This window comes from Apodemus sylvaticus, chromosome 10, assembly GCF_947179515.1.
Source record: "Apodemus sylvaticus chromosome 10, mApoSyl1.1, whole genome shotgun sequence".
NCBI classification, from domain to species: domain Eukaryota; kingdom Metazoa; phylum Chordata; class Mammalia; order Rodentia; family Muridae; genus Apodemus; species Apodemus sylvaticus.
The window spans coordinates 55,670,012-55,684,555 of NC_067481.1; the positions used below are offsets into that span (position 1 = coordinate 55,670,012).

General features: G+C 51.2%; 1 protein-coding gene across 3 annotated transcripts in view; it reads right to left on the bottom strand.

The window, feature by feature from the left end:
* Positions 1 to 605: 605 nt before the first annotated feature.
* Myh10 (myosin heavy chain 10) overlaps positions 606 to 14,544 on the bottom strand; it is a 122,409-nt gene continuing 108,470 nt past the window's right edge. For all 3 annotated transcript variants that reach the window (XM_052196902.1, XM_052196903.1, XM_052196904.1), the window contains exons 33-41: positions 13,261 to 13,473; positions 10,805 to 10,966; positions 7,399 to 7,527; positions 6,116 to 6,204; positions 5,312 to 5,435; positions 5,020 to 5,228; positions 3,911 to 4,019; positions 2,772 to 2,944; positions 606 to 2,205 (exon numbers count right to left, since the gene is read on the bottom strand). In XM_052196902.1, the coding sequence (XP_052052862.1) occupies positions 2,061 to 2,205; positions 2,772 to 2,944; positions 3,911 to 4,019; positions 5,020 to 5,228; positions 5,312 to 5,435; positions 6,116 to 6,204; positions 7,399 to 7,527; positions 10,805 to 10,966; positions 13,261 to 13,473 (1,353 nt within the window). In that variant the 3' untranslated portion in view covers positions 606 to 2,060. The remainder of the gene's footprint in view (positions 2,206 to 2,771; positions 2,945 to 3,910; positions 4,020 to 5,019; positions 5,229 to 5,311; positions 5,436 to 6,115; positions 6,205 to 7,398; positions 7,528 to 10,804; positions 10,967 to 13,260; positions 13,474 to 14,544) is intronic.

The window sequence follows — 14,544 nt, forward strand, 5'->3', positions numbered from 1 at the left end:
CATACCAGTCAGGTCGGATAGGAGGAAAGAATGACTGAGACAAACAGGCTTCTACATGCAGGCTCTAGGACACGGCTGCAAAGGTGAAACCTGCTGGCCTGCTGTACCACCAATCACCTTTCTTCTCCCATGGTCGGGAGGTCCAAACGGGTTTCCTACGCCCTTGTGTTGTAAGAGGTCTGAATACACCTGGGGCGTGTCCTTACTTCATGCAGTCCCAGATGAACACCAGAAAGGTGGCTTGTGGGGAGCCAGAGGCTCTACCCTCATTTGTTTCCTATACCCCCAATGTGTAAGTAGGCAACCCCAAATTTTGGGATTCCTTAAAAATGTTCTAACCTAGTCTAGTCTTCAGTGACTGGGCCAAACACTCCCACATCGCTCCCTGCCTTTGAGTGTTGGCTGTCTGCTGTTTTCGGGAGACTCCACCCTGGTGTACATGGTTCAGGTGTGTGATGCCCCTCCAGTCAGGTCACAGATGGGAAACCAAGAACAGAAGGTGCGGAAGCCGATTCCATGTTCACATGATTATTCTTGTTTATTGAGGTCTGTTTGTTCTCAACGGGTGCTTTTTCCTCCAAGTAAACAGAGCAGGCGCAAATATCTATAATGAATAAATTTATTGTCTTACAAAAATCATTGTCTAGAAATATGGGAGTACAAGAAAAGATATTTGCAGTCAGGCGTCTGGTGGTCAACAGCCAGTACAATTCATACAGGGGAAATCAAAGATTCCAAACCCATGTGACCAATTCTTCCTCACAGATGTTAAAGCTTTTAACCCAAAAGGTCCGCGTTTTCAAGCACGTTGCCACGGGTCGGGGCTTGTCATTAACACTGATTTGCTGTCACTGAATGTTTGTTTATACTACTTCACTAGAGAGGTACATGATATGAAGCACAGTCAAAACTTAATACATTAAGTTGTTATAGAGGCAAATAATATATTTAACATTGTCTTAGTACTGTAGTGTCTAAGGCACTTTCTGTAATGTCAGTTTGCTCAACTATCAACCAAAACCAGAATGCTAAGTGTTCATTGTAACACTGTCCAAAGGAAGGGAAAGGGGAAATGAAGGGTCACATGCCCACTGGCATGTCAACATTCAGGCAGATGGCATCTTCTCGAGGCCCTATATAGCCTCATTGACAAACTTGGTACACACCTCCGACACAAAACTATTATTTCCATTTTGGGCTCAAAGCAGTGGCTGAATTTGTATGAGGGCCTGACTGGTTGGAGAGGCCTTCTGCGAGCACCCCAAGGGTCATGGAGGCTCACTCCTGAACTGAGGGCATCATCAAGCCAGACACTCAGGAGACCACCTGGAATCACTGTGATGGCTGCCACCCGGGCACCTTATGTGTCGTGGCCACTGTCCTCTGTGCACAGAGCTCTGAGACTATTCACATTGAGATGGTGGGGACACCATAAATTTGAGGGGCAGGGTCACCTTGGGAGATGGGCAGGATACCCCACATTGATGCTGCTTCCCCAATCGAAGCCCACCCCTAAGCCGCCAAAGCCCCTCTCCCAGTTTGCTCACTGAGACAGTGATCACTATTCACAGGAAATGAGAGACACAAGTGCAGGTTAGGTTCACAATGTTCAGAGACCGGGTGTGGTTGAAGGGAGGGTCAGGGCCACATGAACACAACTAAGGTACCTGTCAGTAGGACAGAGCATGCAGAGCAACTGAGCAGCGGTCCCGGGGCAAGCCCAGGCCCAGCCACTGGCAACAAAGGGTCTTGTTTGTTTCCAAAAGGTTCTTCTTAATGTGCCATAAAATGGTCTCTTGATGAATATATGGAAAATAGATGCAACGATGAGACAATCTGTTTAATACGCATGTCTTGTGGAGGTGTATATATAAAAAGGGAGCAATTGTACCTAGTCTGAAGCAGGATATAGTCTGCGCAGGCCGCAAAGCCTTACGACACAGTTGACTTTCCTGTAAGGAATCCGGGAGCTTGCCGTTCCCGAGTGAGTGCAGGGCTCGAGCAGACTGGTGCGGGCTGAGTTCCAGCCTGTCCTCAGTGTCACCTTCGACCTCCTGTGCCTATTCTGATTGGGGCGGCTGTGTATCATTGACATCACTGGTCTTACTTTCTGTGTCGTCATCTGACAGCTCCAGCGATGCCCCCTCAATGTGCAGCTGGCGCCGGCCAGATCGGCTTGAAGAAAAGCTGATTGGGCCGCCCCGCCTGGAGAGAAATGCACAAGAGCATGAGCTGCTGGCCGCTCAGTTCTGAACAAGGCTCCCTCTCTGCCTTCCCCGGCCGGGCCATCGCGGCCTCGGTGGGCAGCTGTTCTACCTCATCATTTCCCCCCACAGTGCACATGGCTGACATGGTGAGGAAGACAGGTTGGGGGAAGCGCTCCCTCTCAGCAGCCTTCCCTGAAAGGGGACAGCAGAGCTCAGACTCCTTGTACTGCACATCCTTTAAAATCAGAGTCTGTTTCCTGGCCACACAAGCAGGACACCGGGCAGCAGCCTGTGCTCAGAGGACAGAGCTGGCTCCGGCTTTTCTGGCGAGTGAGCGAGCGTGTGTACCCTCTGCTCTGCCCTGCTTTGTCCCCTCACTGCACAGAGTGGGGCGGGCCTCCTGGGAGCTTGCCCTGCTGAGTGAGGCTGTGGATTTTGGATGTCTGCTTTCTCCCACTCACCACTATGAACGTCATGCATCTTGGCCGTGGGGATTCCAGAGGAATCGGTATGGCGTCCACAGGCAGCCCGCCCTGCCGGCTCTCCATGGCTGCCTGCACTCACCTGAGCCGGTTCTTGAGCGTGCTGACCTCGCGGCTCAGGCCCTCATTGGCCTCGGTGGCATCGTCCAGTTCCCGTTGGAGTTTGCGCCGAGATGCGTTGGCACGTGTGGCCTCTTCCTCAGCTTCTTCCAGTTGGCGTTTAAGCTGCTTCATCCTGGCGTTGGCCTTCTCCATCTTGGGGTGTGCCGTGAGTGAAAAGCAGAGAGAAGCCAGGGTCAGATGATCTGGAGGTCAGCACGCTCTGCGTGCGCACGCGTGTTACGTTCCAGGGCTGTTCTAAGGCTCTTCCTTTGTCCTAGTAAAGCCAGCATTTACAGAGCAAGCTACACAGTCAGAAACTCAAATCTGCCTCCTCGCCTGTGAAAACAAACTAGTTTCCCTTCTCTACACCCGGGACGGGTGGCCTGGACCGGAGGCTCGCAGTCTGGACAGGATCCTGTCCATGAGGCATGGCTGCACCACTCAGCTGCTCCGGGAGTGCATTCACCCCCCCCCCCCCCCCCCCCCCCCCCCCCCCCCCCCCCCCGCTTCTTAAGAATCCGACTGTGGCTCCTTTGCTCCTAAACTTTCAGGGACTGCCTGCTGCCTCATCGCCTCATTGGGTGCAGCTGCCACTTGACTGGCAAGTGGGGGAGCAAAGGCCTTGAGGGCCAAAGACAAGGAACCCTCAGGAGGGAGGCCTGGACAGGCCACAGGCAGGGAGTGAGCTTAGTTCCCACAGGCACACCCCTATCGTCCTCTGTCTTGAGACAAGGTCTTTTGTGGCCCAGGCTGGTCTTGATCCCCTGATGCTCTACTGGGATCACAGGATGTTGGAGTGAGCCCTTCACACATCCCTGGTTTCTGCTGTTACCATCTCCCTAGTTTCCCGATGGTCACTGGAACTGTTATTCTAGGCACAGCAGGGAGACTGGGAGAGACTTGTTTGCCTGTGAAGTAGTTTAGTGGAGGAAGGGGGATGTAATTTAAAATCCAGCCCAGGGCTCACACCTCAAAGCGTCTGACTCGCTTTCCTCATCAGAACTGCTGGGTGCTGCGTGTCATTCGAAATGCCATAATTAAGAGTCTCCAAAGGTGTCCTCACCTCTGACCTGCCTGGTCACACACTTGGGGTGGCGCCGGCACCCCTGGCTCCCCTACCTGCTCCTTATACTGATCCGCGTGCCGGCGCTCGTCCTCAACCTGCATGAAGATCTCCTTCAGCTTCTTCTCTGTCCGACGGACGAGTTTGTTGGCAGCTGCCCGTTCCCTGTCAAAATGACCAAAATTAATTATATTTTATATTTTTGAGATTCTTTTTCTTTGGAAAACGACACATAGTGGAATGCCCTTTTAGACCTCCCAGAAGCCTGACGCAGGGATCGACTTTCAGTGTGGCCCTCAGTGGCAACTTGGCTTTGTTCCTGTGCACACAGGTACTGAGTGACATATGCCACACACAGAGATCAGTCATACGGAACAGGCATGGTTATCACGTAACAAACACCCAGTCTATGGAGTGACTGTCTCAGATTGAGAGTCTACTAATGCTGGGAGCTGTTACAGCCAACGGAAGGGAACAGCAAACCCCACATGGGGACAGGGAAATCACCACCACACTCTGACCTGGGACTGCTGCCCATTTAGAGGAAATTAACACGGAGAGTCCCTGCAGACAGGCATGGTTCCTTCTGAGCTGGATCTGGGTCTGGTGGGGTCAGGTAAGGTGACTTAAACCTTGGTAGTGACCGCCTTAACTGCCTGGGTCTCGCTGATGACACTTCAGACATTCCTACCCAGCAGAGTGGGAGGAGGGTGGGGAAGTCACACTGGGACTGCAGGGTTAGGAAGATGTGGCTGAGCTCCACCCAGGTCCTGCATTTCTGGGTGTACCTTCCCCAACAAGGTGGGTCTGTGGGCTCATTCTGTCCTGTTAAAGCCTTGCTTCACTTTGGTGTGATGGGAACTGTCGTGGGGAGAATGCTTTTGAGCAATTCTGAAACCGAGCACCTTACAGGGTGCAGCCAACAGCAGTGTGCGGTGAGGACATACAGATGCCGGTGCTGGGAGGTCACCGGTAGTATGGCTCTCACTGGCCAGGCAGGGCCAGGCAGAGCCCAGCCCCTCCCCAGGCACGGCTCTCACTGCTCACAGACCCTTCTGCCTCCTGTGCAGCCCACGCGTCCTGCATGACCGCGTTCCCTTGCGCTGGGTGCTCCTGCGGGTGAGGGCCCCTGTGGGTGGTGAAATGTCCCGCACGAGCATCTTACTTGGCCTCCTGCTCCAGCTGCTCCTCCAGCTGCCCAATCTTGGCTTCCAGGGCCGAGATGGTGGCCTTGAACCTGGACTTGACCGCCCCCTCCAGCTCCTGCAGCTTGGCCTTCAGCTCCTTGTTCTGTCGCTCCAGCTGCTGGCGGGCATTGTCACTCTTCTGGGCAGCGCTGCGCTCCGCTGCCAGCTCCGTGTTGAGCGTGTCCACCTAGAAGGAGAAGTTCAGGTAGCCTGTGCAGAGGCAGCACGGCTGCTCCCGGACATGGGCTGCACTGGCCGCATGCACGGCACCTGGAGTGTCGTCTTGCGGAAGCGGTCATTGAGCAGCTCCATGTTGCTCTGCTCCTCCTCCAGCTCCTCCTCCAGCTGCGCGATCCGGGCTTCCAGGCGCCGCTTCTCATCCAGCAGCGCAGACCTAGGCAGGAGCACAGGGCACAGCGTAAACTGTGACTGTCACCCCTGATTGGTCCCTGCGTCCATGGATAAGGCCCGTCCTCAAACAGCTCTCTTTCCTGCCCACGTCTGTCCTCCTGGTCCTGGCACTGGCCTCTGAACCACTGTGGTGACTTCCCAATGACCTCCCTGTTGCTAATTCTGCCTCTAGAATTTGGCCAGGATCTTAGATGAGAACCTGTAGTCACTGGCATGAATTCTAACGATGTCCCAGCATTCCCAAGAGAAGCAACGTAACTGGGCAAAAGAAATCTTAAAAAAAAAAAAAAAAAACCCGAGGAAGAGTGTAAGGAATTTTATTTGCCAAGCCAGCGAGTCTAAAAGGGATGCCTTCTGCAGATGTCTACTCTGTGTAAGGCCATTGTCACCAGCACAGGTGTACATACATGTGTGGCCCGTGTGTGCATGGGCATGTGAATGTGTTGTCCTATGTGTGACAGGGAATGGCTGAGGTTGCCCAGACTTGTGGTCATCCTTTTAGACCTGAAGAGGTGAGGAAGCCCACTTACAGTCAGATGTCAGGTGACTGTCCCCAGCCTGTACACTTGCACATGCTTGAGGGCAGAGTCACGCCCGTGCAGAGGTAGGCTGACCCTACAGCTCCCACCACACCCATCCCGGTTGCTGCTGGAGGAGACTCACTTCCCAGAGGCGCTGTTGGCGACCTCCTCAGCCAGCTCGTCCCGCTCCTGCTCCGCGTGCCGGCGTGCTCGCTCGGACGAGGCCAGCTCCTGAGGGAGTTTAAACTGAGTTAGGCTCTGGCCATTGTCATTCCCCTCAAAACCAAGCAGCAGTCTAAGAAAGGAGGCTGGCTTAGTGTTGAGGTGAGATTTGCTACAGGCCTGTTAAATGAAGGCCACCGAGGAAGCGTGTCACTGTCAGCCGTGTGGCGTGGCCACATTCCACCCCCCTCGCATCTTCTAACAATCATGAGCACAAGATTCAACGCTGAGCCGCACAGAGACACAGGCCAAACCAAATCACAGCTCCTTCAAGGCCTTGGAGCTACTGGCCAGGGAATGTACAAAGCAACTAAAAAGTACATTTGGAAATCTAAGCCACACTTTTAAATTAGGTGTGGATTAAAGAAGACAGTAACAGAAATTAGAAAAATACAGAATTAAGTGACGGTGAAGTCATCCTGCATCAAAATTTGTGGGACGAAGTAAAAGCAGAACTTTAGAGGGCGCCCGTGTCTCTGTGAGTGTGGAGACAGGAGTGTCAGCGCATAGGACCCATCAACCCCGTGCTAGGGCGTGTGCTGGCGTGCTCCAGGCCCTGGTCTCACTCTCCCACGCACATGCATGCACACCTCCCAGAAAGAGAAAAAACCCAAAGGAAATAAAAGTCAATAAAATAGAAAACACGAAGACCAATAGCGGACACTCAGGAGAAGCCTGGCGCTCTCCATGTCTGGTCCAGCTTTCGCTTCTCAGCCGCTCCCTGACTGACGGGGTCTCAGCAGCGGCTGTAGCCTGTGCTGGGGATTTCTCATGGGAACCGTTTGTCAAGCCAGCATTTGGGGTTATCTTTTGAGAAGATCTTGAAAATTTACAGAGAGAAGGCACTTTAGGTGCCCCATTGCATGGGTAGGATGGAGAGCTTAGTAAGGGTGGAGTGAAAGGACTTGTCAGCTGTTCCGCTCCAGAAGCCCATGAAACACACGCCTCTTTCTGTACTTCTGTGTGAAATGCCCCACCCCCCACTCCCGGCAGGGCTCACTCGTCTTCCTGCAGGTTCTAGAAGGCTGTCTTACTAATCAGCTCTTCTGCCTTTAGCCACCTAAAAGAATATGCGTGAGCAGGTGACAGAGCACCCGCAGCGATGCTGAGCTGAAATCACACCACCAAGGCCATAAAGCACAGTCTCACGGTGACTCTGAGGACAAGTGTTTGCTGAACACATGGGTGGCCAAGCAGAGATACCTCTTGCAACTGAAGGATTTCTGCTTCTAGGCTCTTCAGTTTCTTTTCACTTTCTTTGGATTGAGCAAAGATCTCATCTCTAGACGCTCGAGCTTCTTCTAGTTCACGCTGGTAATCCTTCATCTGGGCCTGAGGGTAAACAAGAAAGCCCTTTTAGGGAATACTTTTTCTTCTCAGTATTATTTCATGGTAAAAAGTTTTGACACAGAAGTAAACAGCTCCCAGAAGAGCAGACTGACATCCTCTGTAAATCCCGAGAGGAGCAAACCAGTGCTGGAACGGAGTCTACACCACGACCTTAGTAAGGGACGCGCGTCATCTGTTGTGTGACAAGCCCAAGTGTATCGCCTCATTAGCTGCAGAAGTGGCATTTGATAGAATCACCTTTTCATTATAAAAACACCCAACAACCTATAAAGAAAACAAAGCTTTAACTGTATGTTTCCCTGACAGATCGAGTAGGGATGTCCAGTCTCAGTTTCTCCTTAGTCCTGAAGTGCAGAGTCCAGCCCAGGAAATTCAACAAGAAGCCAACCCAAGAAGGAAGGAATAAACAAAGTGGGTTGATGGCACGATCTTCACTTAGGAAATCTTAAGGGATCTAGTAAAAAAGCCATCACCGATAGTAAATCATTTCAGCAAGATTGACAGATGGCTCAGAGGTTAAGAGCACCATCTGCTTTCCCAGAGGTCCTGAGTCCCAGCAATCACAGGGTGGCTCACAACTATCTGTAATGAGATCTGGCTCCCTCTTCTGGTCTGCAGGATACATGCAGGCAGAATACTATATATAATAAATCTCTTATAGAAAGATTGATAGAAACCAGATATACAATATAAAAGATATACAATATACAGAAGCTGCATTCAAAATTAAGCAAGGTCAACTAAGTATATAGCTAGGCATGAATGTAAAAGATGTGAAGAACACATACACTACAGACTATACAATGTCAGACAGAAATTAAAGCTACATAGCAAGAAATTAATGACCAGAGGAATTAATGAGGCAAATTGAGCTGCACTCTACAATTAAAAATCCAAGATTGTTTCCTTTTTGCATATATATGTATAAATAAATAAAAGCTAATCCTAAAATCCATACAGAATTACCAATCTTGTAAAAGAATGAGCCTTTTCAAAATGTAGTAGAACCTACACCGATCAACCTGAGGTAGGTATATTGGACAGCACTACAGAGCAATAGGCGCAAACCCCAGAAATAGATAGCAGCAGTTTGCCAAGATGCTCCCGTGGGGACAACACTCAGCAAATGGGTGTGCCTGTCCAGAAGAGTGAAGCTTGTCTGCATCTGAAGCCACCTAACGAAATTCAAACTGGAAGCATGAGACTTAAATCTAGGATGGTCTGGGACCTCAGATCAGCTGGGGGCTTTATAAAGACAAAAGGGGAGTGAAGGCGGGGGTGGGGGGGGGTGGGGGGGTGGGGTGGGGTGGGGTGGGTCCCAAGCCAGCCAGCTTGCCTCATGCTGCATGTGAAGGTAGGAGGAGAGAAGTGATTTCTGTCTTCCTCCAGTCTCATAAATGTGCACACACACAAGAAAACAAAACAAATAAGATAGATCATTAAAACCACAGCCAGAGCATATACGAAACTGCAGTGTTTCAACGAAATCACTAAAAGACAGTGTGACGGAAAGACTCATAGGCAGGATCAAAGGACATTTGCGTTTTTCTTCTGTAAAGATAATGTGTAGTGTCCACGGAAAGACGTTCAATACCATCAGTATACTGGCTGGTTTTGTGTCAGCTTGACACAAGCTAGTTATCAGAGAGGAAGGAGCATCAGTTGAGGAAATGCTCTGTAAGATCAAGCTGTAGGGCATTTTCTCCATTAGTGATCAGTGTGGGAGGACCCAGCCCACTGAGGGTGGGGCACCCCTGAGCCAGTGGTCCTGGGTTCTCTAAGAAAGGCTGAGCAAGCCATGGGAAGCAAGCCGCAGCCTCTGCTTCAGCTCCTACTTCCTGTTCCTTTGACGATGAACAGCAATGTGGATGTGTAAGTCGAATAAACCCTTTCCTCTCCAGCTTGCTTTTTGGTCATGGTGTTTCTTTGTAGAAACCCTGACTGTGTCCATTAGTCAGAAAAAAATTTATGTGAATCAAGAAAATCAAAAGCACAGTTTGAGGGGATAGAGACCTAACTGTTAAAGTGGTTGCTACACAAACACAGAATAAAGTTTAGATCCCCAGTACCCACAAAAGCTGGCTGTAGTCCCACTGCTGGGGCAGAGACAGGAGGGTTTCTGTGGCCAGCTGGCCAGCTGTTTATCCAGGCTGCATCTGAGCTCTAGTGACAGGCCCTGGAAAAACGAGGCACCACACAACTGAGGAGGACGCTGGCCTCCAGCCTCTCCCCATGTGCAAGGGCACCATGGGAGGGAGAGGTTAGAGCTGATGTCCAGCTCAGGACAAACATCCCAAAGCAAAGGAAAGTCTGTGTATGTGACTATCTTGAGAAACAGCTATTAAATACATTCAGTATTACTTTTCATAATGAGTAGTATTTTTTGTAATTATCAAGTCAAAATAAAAGTTTGTATTCCGCTTCAAAAGTTTTAAATTGTGTGTTTTGCCTGTTTGTATGCTCATGTCCCACATGAATGCAGTACCCATGGAGGCCAGAAGAGGGCAGCCTGTGAGCTGGGTGGGTGGGAACCAAACCTGGGCTGATCCTGGGCAAGGGCAACAGGTGCTCTACTTCAGCCATCCTGACAGCTTTAGAGAAAGTACACAGAAGTGAATCCTCTGCTCATAAACCTGCTAGGCACAGATGCTTTGTCTGCATGTGTGCAGTTGTAACCAACAGTCACCACTGCATTTCCTGTCAGGTGGTTCATTCATTCAGCGGCTGTTCCACACACAGCCCAGTCCGTCATTGGCCTTTGGCTAAGATGATAGTTGTTGAATGCATGCATGAAGTTGTAGAATTATGAAGTTAAAGATCTTTCTGAAGTTTAGGTCCCAGTTACCCCCTTTCCATCAGTGCCTGTACCTAGTCAGAGCAGGGCCACCCCACACTGGCCTTTATCATCTCATAGAGGCCATAGAACTGTATCATCTGGGTAGCAGAAGTGATGCTGGAGCATCTGAAGATTACATTCCCAGCCGTGCAGGAGAGGTGGCTGGACAGTTAAGTGTTGCTTAAGGGCATTAGGGCTCAGGACCACATTGCTGCAAGGATGCTCCTCTTGGCCAGCATCCCCAGTTCTGTCTCAAAAGCCAATCCAGTAACTTAGGAGACAGCTGCTCTGGTCCATAGCATGACAGTGGCTCAGTGACAAGGTGACAGCTGGGTGCTGCATTGTCTCCCAGCTTCACAGTTTCATCTTGGTTCCAGTGAGGCCATGTGTCCCTTCCCACAGAGGCAAGCCTGCCACTCCTACCTGAAGTTTGCGAAGCTGCTTGATCACTTCATCCCGGGCTTTGTTCGCAGCCTCGATCTGAGCCTCAAGGTCCTTCAGGTCTATCTCCATCTTCTTCTTGGAAGCCACAGCCAGTGCCCGCTGTTTCCGCTCATCCTCCAGCTCTGCCTCGAGCTCTCGCACCTGAAGGACGGTGTTGGATTACATTATCCTGGGCTCCTGCTATAGCCTAACCTTAGCTAACTGTGTCTGGAGCTATGGGGAGCCAGGTCTGACTCATGTGCTTGGCAGACCCAGGATTCAGGCTCCAGAGGTGGCCTCCCTCAGGCTTATGGGCTTCAGACCAGGCAGAAGCCCCACTTGATAGACCAGCAAAGGGAAGCTAGCAGCTGTGCAGCTAAGGACGCACGGGACGCTTCAGAGAATACAGGAGGAGGAGAGACACAGACAAACGTGAGCTGGGGGAAGAGCAACCCCGCGGCCCCTCATCCTGGGGCATTCTCGAAGCTTTAACTATACCACTGGACTGAATGGCGCAGTCCTGGTTACTTGTACCCTTGTATGAGGCAGGGAGGGAGGGAGAGAGAGACTTTATCATTTCAATCCAATCCTAATGCCTACACCAACAATGAACTAAAACTGTCCAGACTGGGTGCTGGGTCAGCGTGAGTTCTGCAGCTGTGCCGTGAGCTTCCTGGTCTGTCCTGCGTTCCCACTCATCCAGGAGGTCCTCCCAATAGTGTACGTAGGCGCCCTAGGTGGTCTTGCAGTGGGGGCTCTGAGCAGATCAAATTGTCACGAACTGGGAGGGGCTGGCAAGGGACTGCAGTGGAAGCAGCACCAGAGTGGGAAGGGAGGTGCTCTCTGACACCAAGAAGTCTGGGGTGAGGGTCTTCTCCAAGGGGGACCAAGGCTCTGTTGTACCTGCTCCTGCAGACGACCAGGTGGGGGAAGGGACAGGACAGGGCAGTTGCTTCCACTGTGGTGAAATTCTCAGCACCTGACTATATACTGCAGATCTGGCTCTGCTGCGCTCAGGGCAAAGCGGCTCTTTAGGTATGGAAACTGCCCTGAGATTCTTCAGGTGTGCTTTCAAATATGTCTGCCAATTCTTGGACAATTTGTCCTTGAAGAGGTAGAGCTGAAGTCCTGTGTGGGCTGGACTTGGGGACTTACTTCTAGAGAACAGTATGAAAGGGATGAACTGTAAAGGCACAGCTCTTGGCAAGTTTGCCGCCATAGGTCGTGCGAGCGCCCTTCAGCCTGGCTGCTCACAAGTGCTGAGGCGCCTCCCCAGCCCAGGGAGGGCGAGCTCAGCTCCCCCAGCCCAGCCCAGCCCAGCCCAGCCCAGCCCGAGGAGGGCGAGCTCAGCTCCCCCAGCCCAGCCCAGCCCGGGGAGGGCGAGCTCAGCTCCTCCAACCCAGCCCAGGCCGCTCCACAGAAACAGGGTCACCAGAAAAGTGGCTTTAACTCTCTAAGTTTCACATAACTTAGTCAACAATAAAGAATGAATCAAGTTAATGTTAATGAAATAAAAGTAGTAAAATAAAATTAAATATAAACCCTGTCTTGAAAAACCAAAAAAGAAAAAAAAAAAAGAAAAAAAAAAGAAAAGAAAATTAAATATAAATCAAGACTTGTTTCCATGAACTCCAAGGGCCATTCAAAGTATCAAATATCATCTTCAAAGTAAACACACACACACACACACCTACCTCAGAAACATCAATCATAAAATTTGTTACGGTCGATTTATTTAAATATTTTATGAGTATTCTATCTATATTTAATATGATATGCATGCCTACCTAAAGGCCAGAGAGGGCATCAGATCCCATTAGAGATGGTTGTGAGCTACCATGTGGACTGGGGATTGAACTCAGGACGACCTCTGGAAGAGCAGCCAGTGCTCTGAACCACTGAGCCATCTCTCCAGCTCAATCATAAGATTCTTTTTTAGCTTAAAAAATTAAATATAAGCCAGGCACTTGCAATTAAAGTCTGAGTTTGAGTACATAGAGAAACCCTGTCCCCATGATCCAAACCAACCAAGCACACACATGAAATTATGTATTATCAGCCCTTTTCTTTCTCTCTCAAGGATGACCCCTTTAAGGGTAGGTGTGCTCAGTGGTCGAGCACTTACTTAGTGTGTGCAAAGTCCTGGGTTTGATCCCAGCCGTCCAAAGGGGGTGGGGGTAATTTAAGGAGGCCATGGTATCTGAGTGATGGGATCTGCAGTGCCCCCATCTGCTGGTCCCCCGTCCTCACACCCTGAGCACTCCGATGGCTTTCCTTTGACAGACAGCACAGCCAAGCACCAGTGACATTGGAGAAAGAGAATATCTAAGCCATTTACTGCCAGACTCAACATTTCCTCCAGCTACTGCTTCCCAGTGGCAACTACGGGGCTGAATGCTGGGCCGTCTACGAGAGCCCACGAGCCAGGCCCTGACGGCCGCGCCCCCTCCACCCACCTGCTTAAGCAGCAACCGCTTCTTTTCTTCATTCTGCTCGTCTCGGGTTTGCAGGTCCCTCTCGAACTGGGCCTTCATGGCCTGCATGTTGACCTCCAGACGGAGCTTGGCGTCCTCGGTGGCCTGCAGCTCGTCCTCCAGCTCCTCCAGCTGCGTCCTCATCTCCTCCACCTGCTGCTCCAAGGCGCGCTTGGACTTCTCCAGCTCGTGCACCTGCGGCACAGGAGGCATGGGAACTGGTGAGCATGGCCTAACCCTGCACTTCCGTGGTCACCCCGAGGTTTAATCACCGCATTCGAGTGACAGGGCTCTGAAGCTAAAGCACAGTCGTAGCGCCTCAGAGGAAATCACTCACAACGGCGAGGCTCCTGAGATCTCAACGACCTGCGACGGAGGCAGTCTGAGAAGCAGGGCATGCATGGCCTTTCTCTCAGCAGTGTCCTCTACAAGGACCAGCCTTCTGAGCCCGGAACTGTACCGAGGACCGCCACCTCCTGTCCCAGCTAACCTGCCTGACCTCTGAAGCACACCTATGGGCTCACGATCACATTAGCTTCGCAGGGGCAGCAGTAGAATGTAGGAAGGTCCATTTCCTAAGTAGTGTTTGGTCCCTCAGCGGTCACCACGAGTGTGAGAGTGTTGGCTACTGTCGAGAAAGCGACTACGGAAATCACTACAGTCTCCTCTTCACTTTACATGGCTGGCTCTACCCTGGCTGTGCTCTTCTTGGCCACGGAGCCATATGCAGAAGGCCCGGCGGGATGAAGGCGGCCATCAGCTATGAGATGGTCAGATGGCTTCCGTCCCATGCAGACAATACCTCTCTTTATGGTTGTTTCCACACTTTTCAAAGCCAACAGAACAGGGCCTGGCTACAAAGTGCACGTGGTAACAACAGGGGAAGCAGGGCACGGTGATGCAGAGGCTGGAGGCTCTGTGAGTGCTAGGCCAACACTGGTGGTTCTACAAAGCGAGTTCCAGGACAGCCAAGGCGTTACACAGAGAAGCCCTGTCTCAAAACCTTAAAATACTGAAAGTTGGGAGAAGAGCCACATAGAACATCACCTTTGAATTGCAGGTCCAGATTTACTCTGCAGCTCTCTGCTAGTCAGATACTGAGGGAGGGCACAGGGACTAGCATGGAGAAGGCCCACGTGAGAGCACGCAGAAATCTCTGAACTGTAACTTCTAACAGCTACCGACAGGCTGGAGGCTGGCACCTAGGCCTCACAGGGAAGGCTGGGTGGGGAGTGGAGGAACTGCGCTTCAGTTCCCACAAACCTC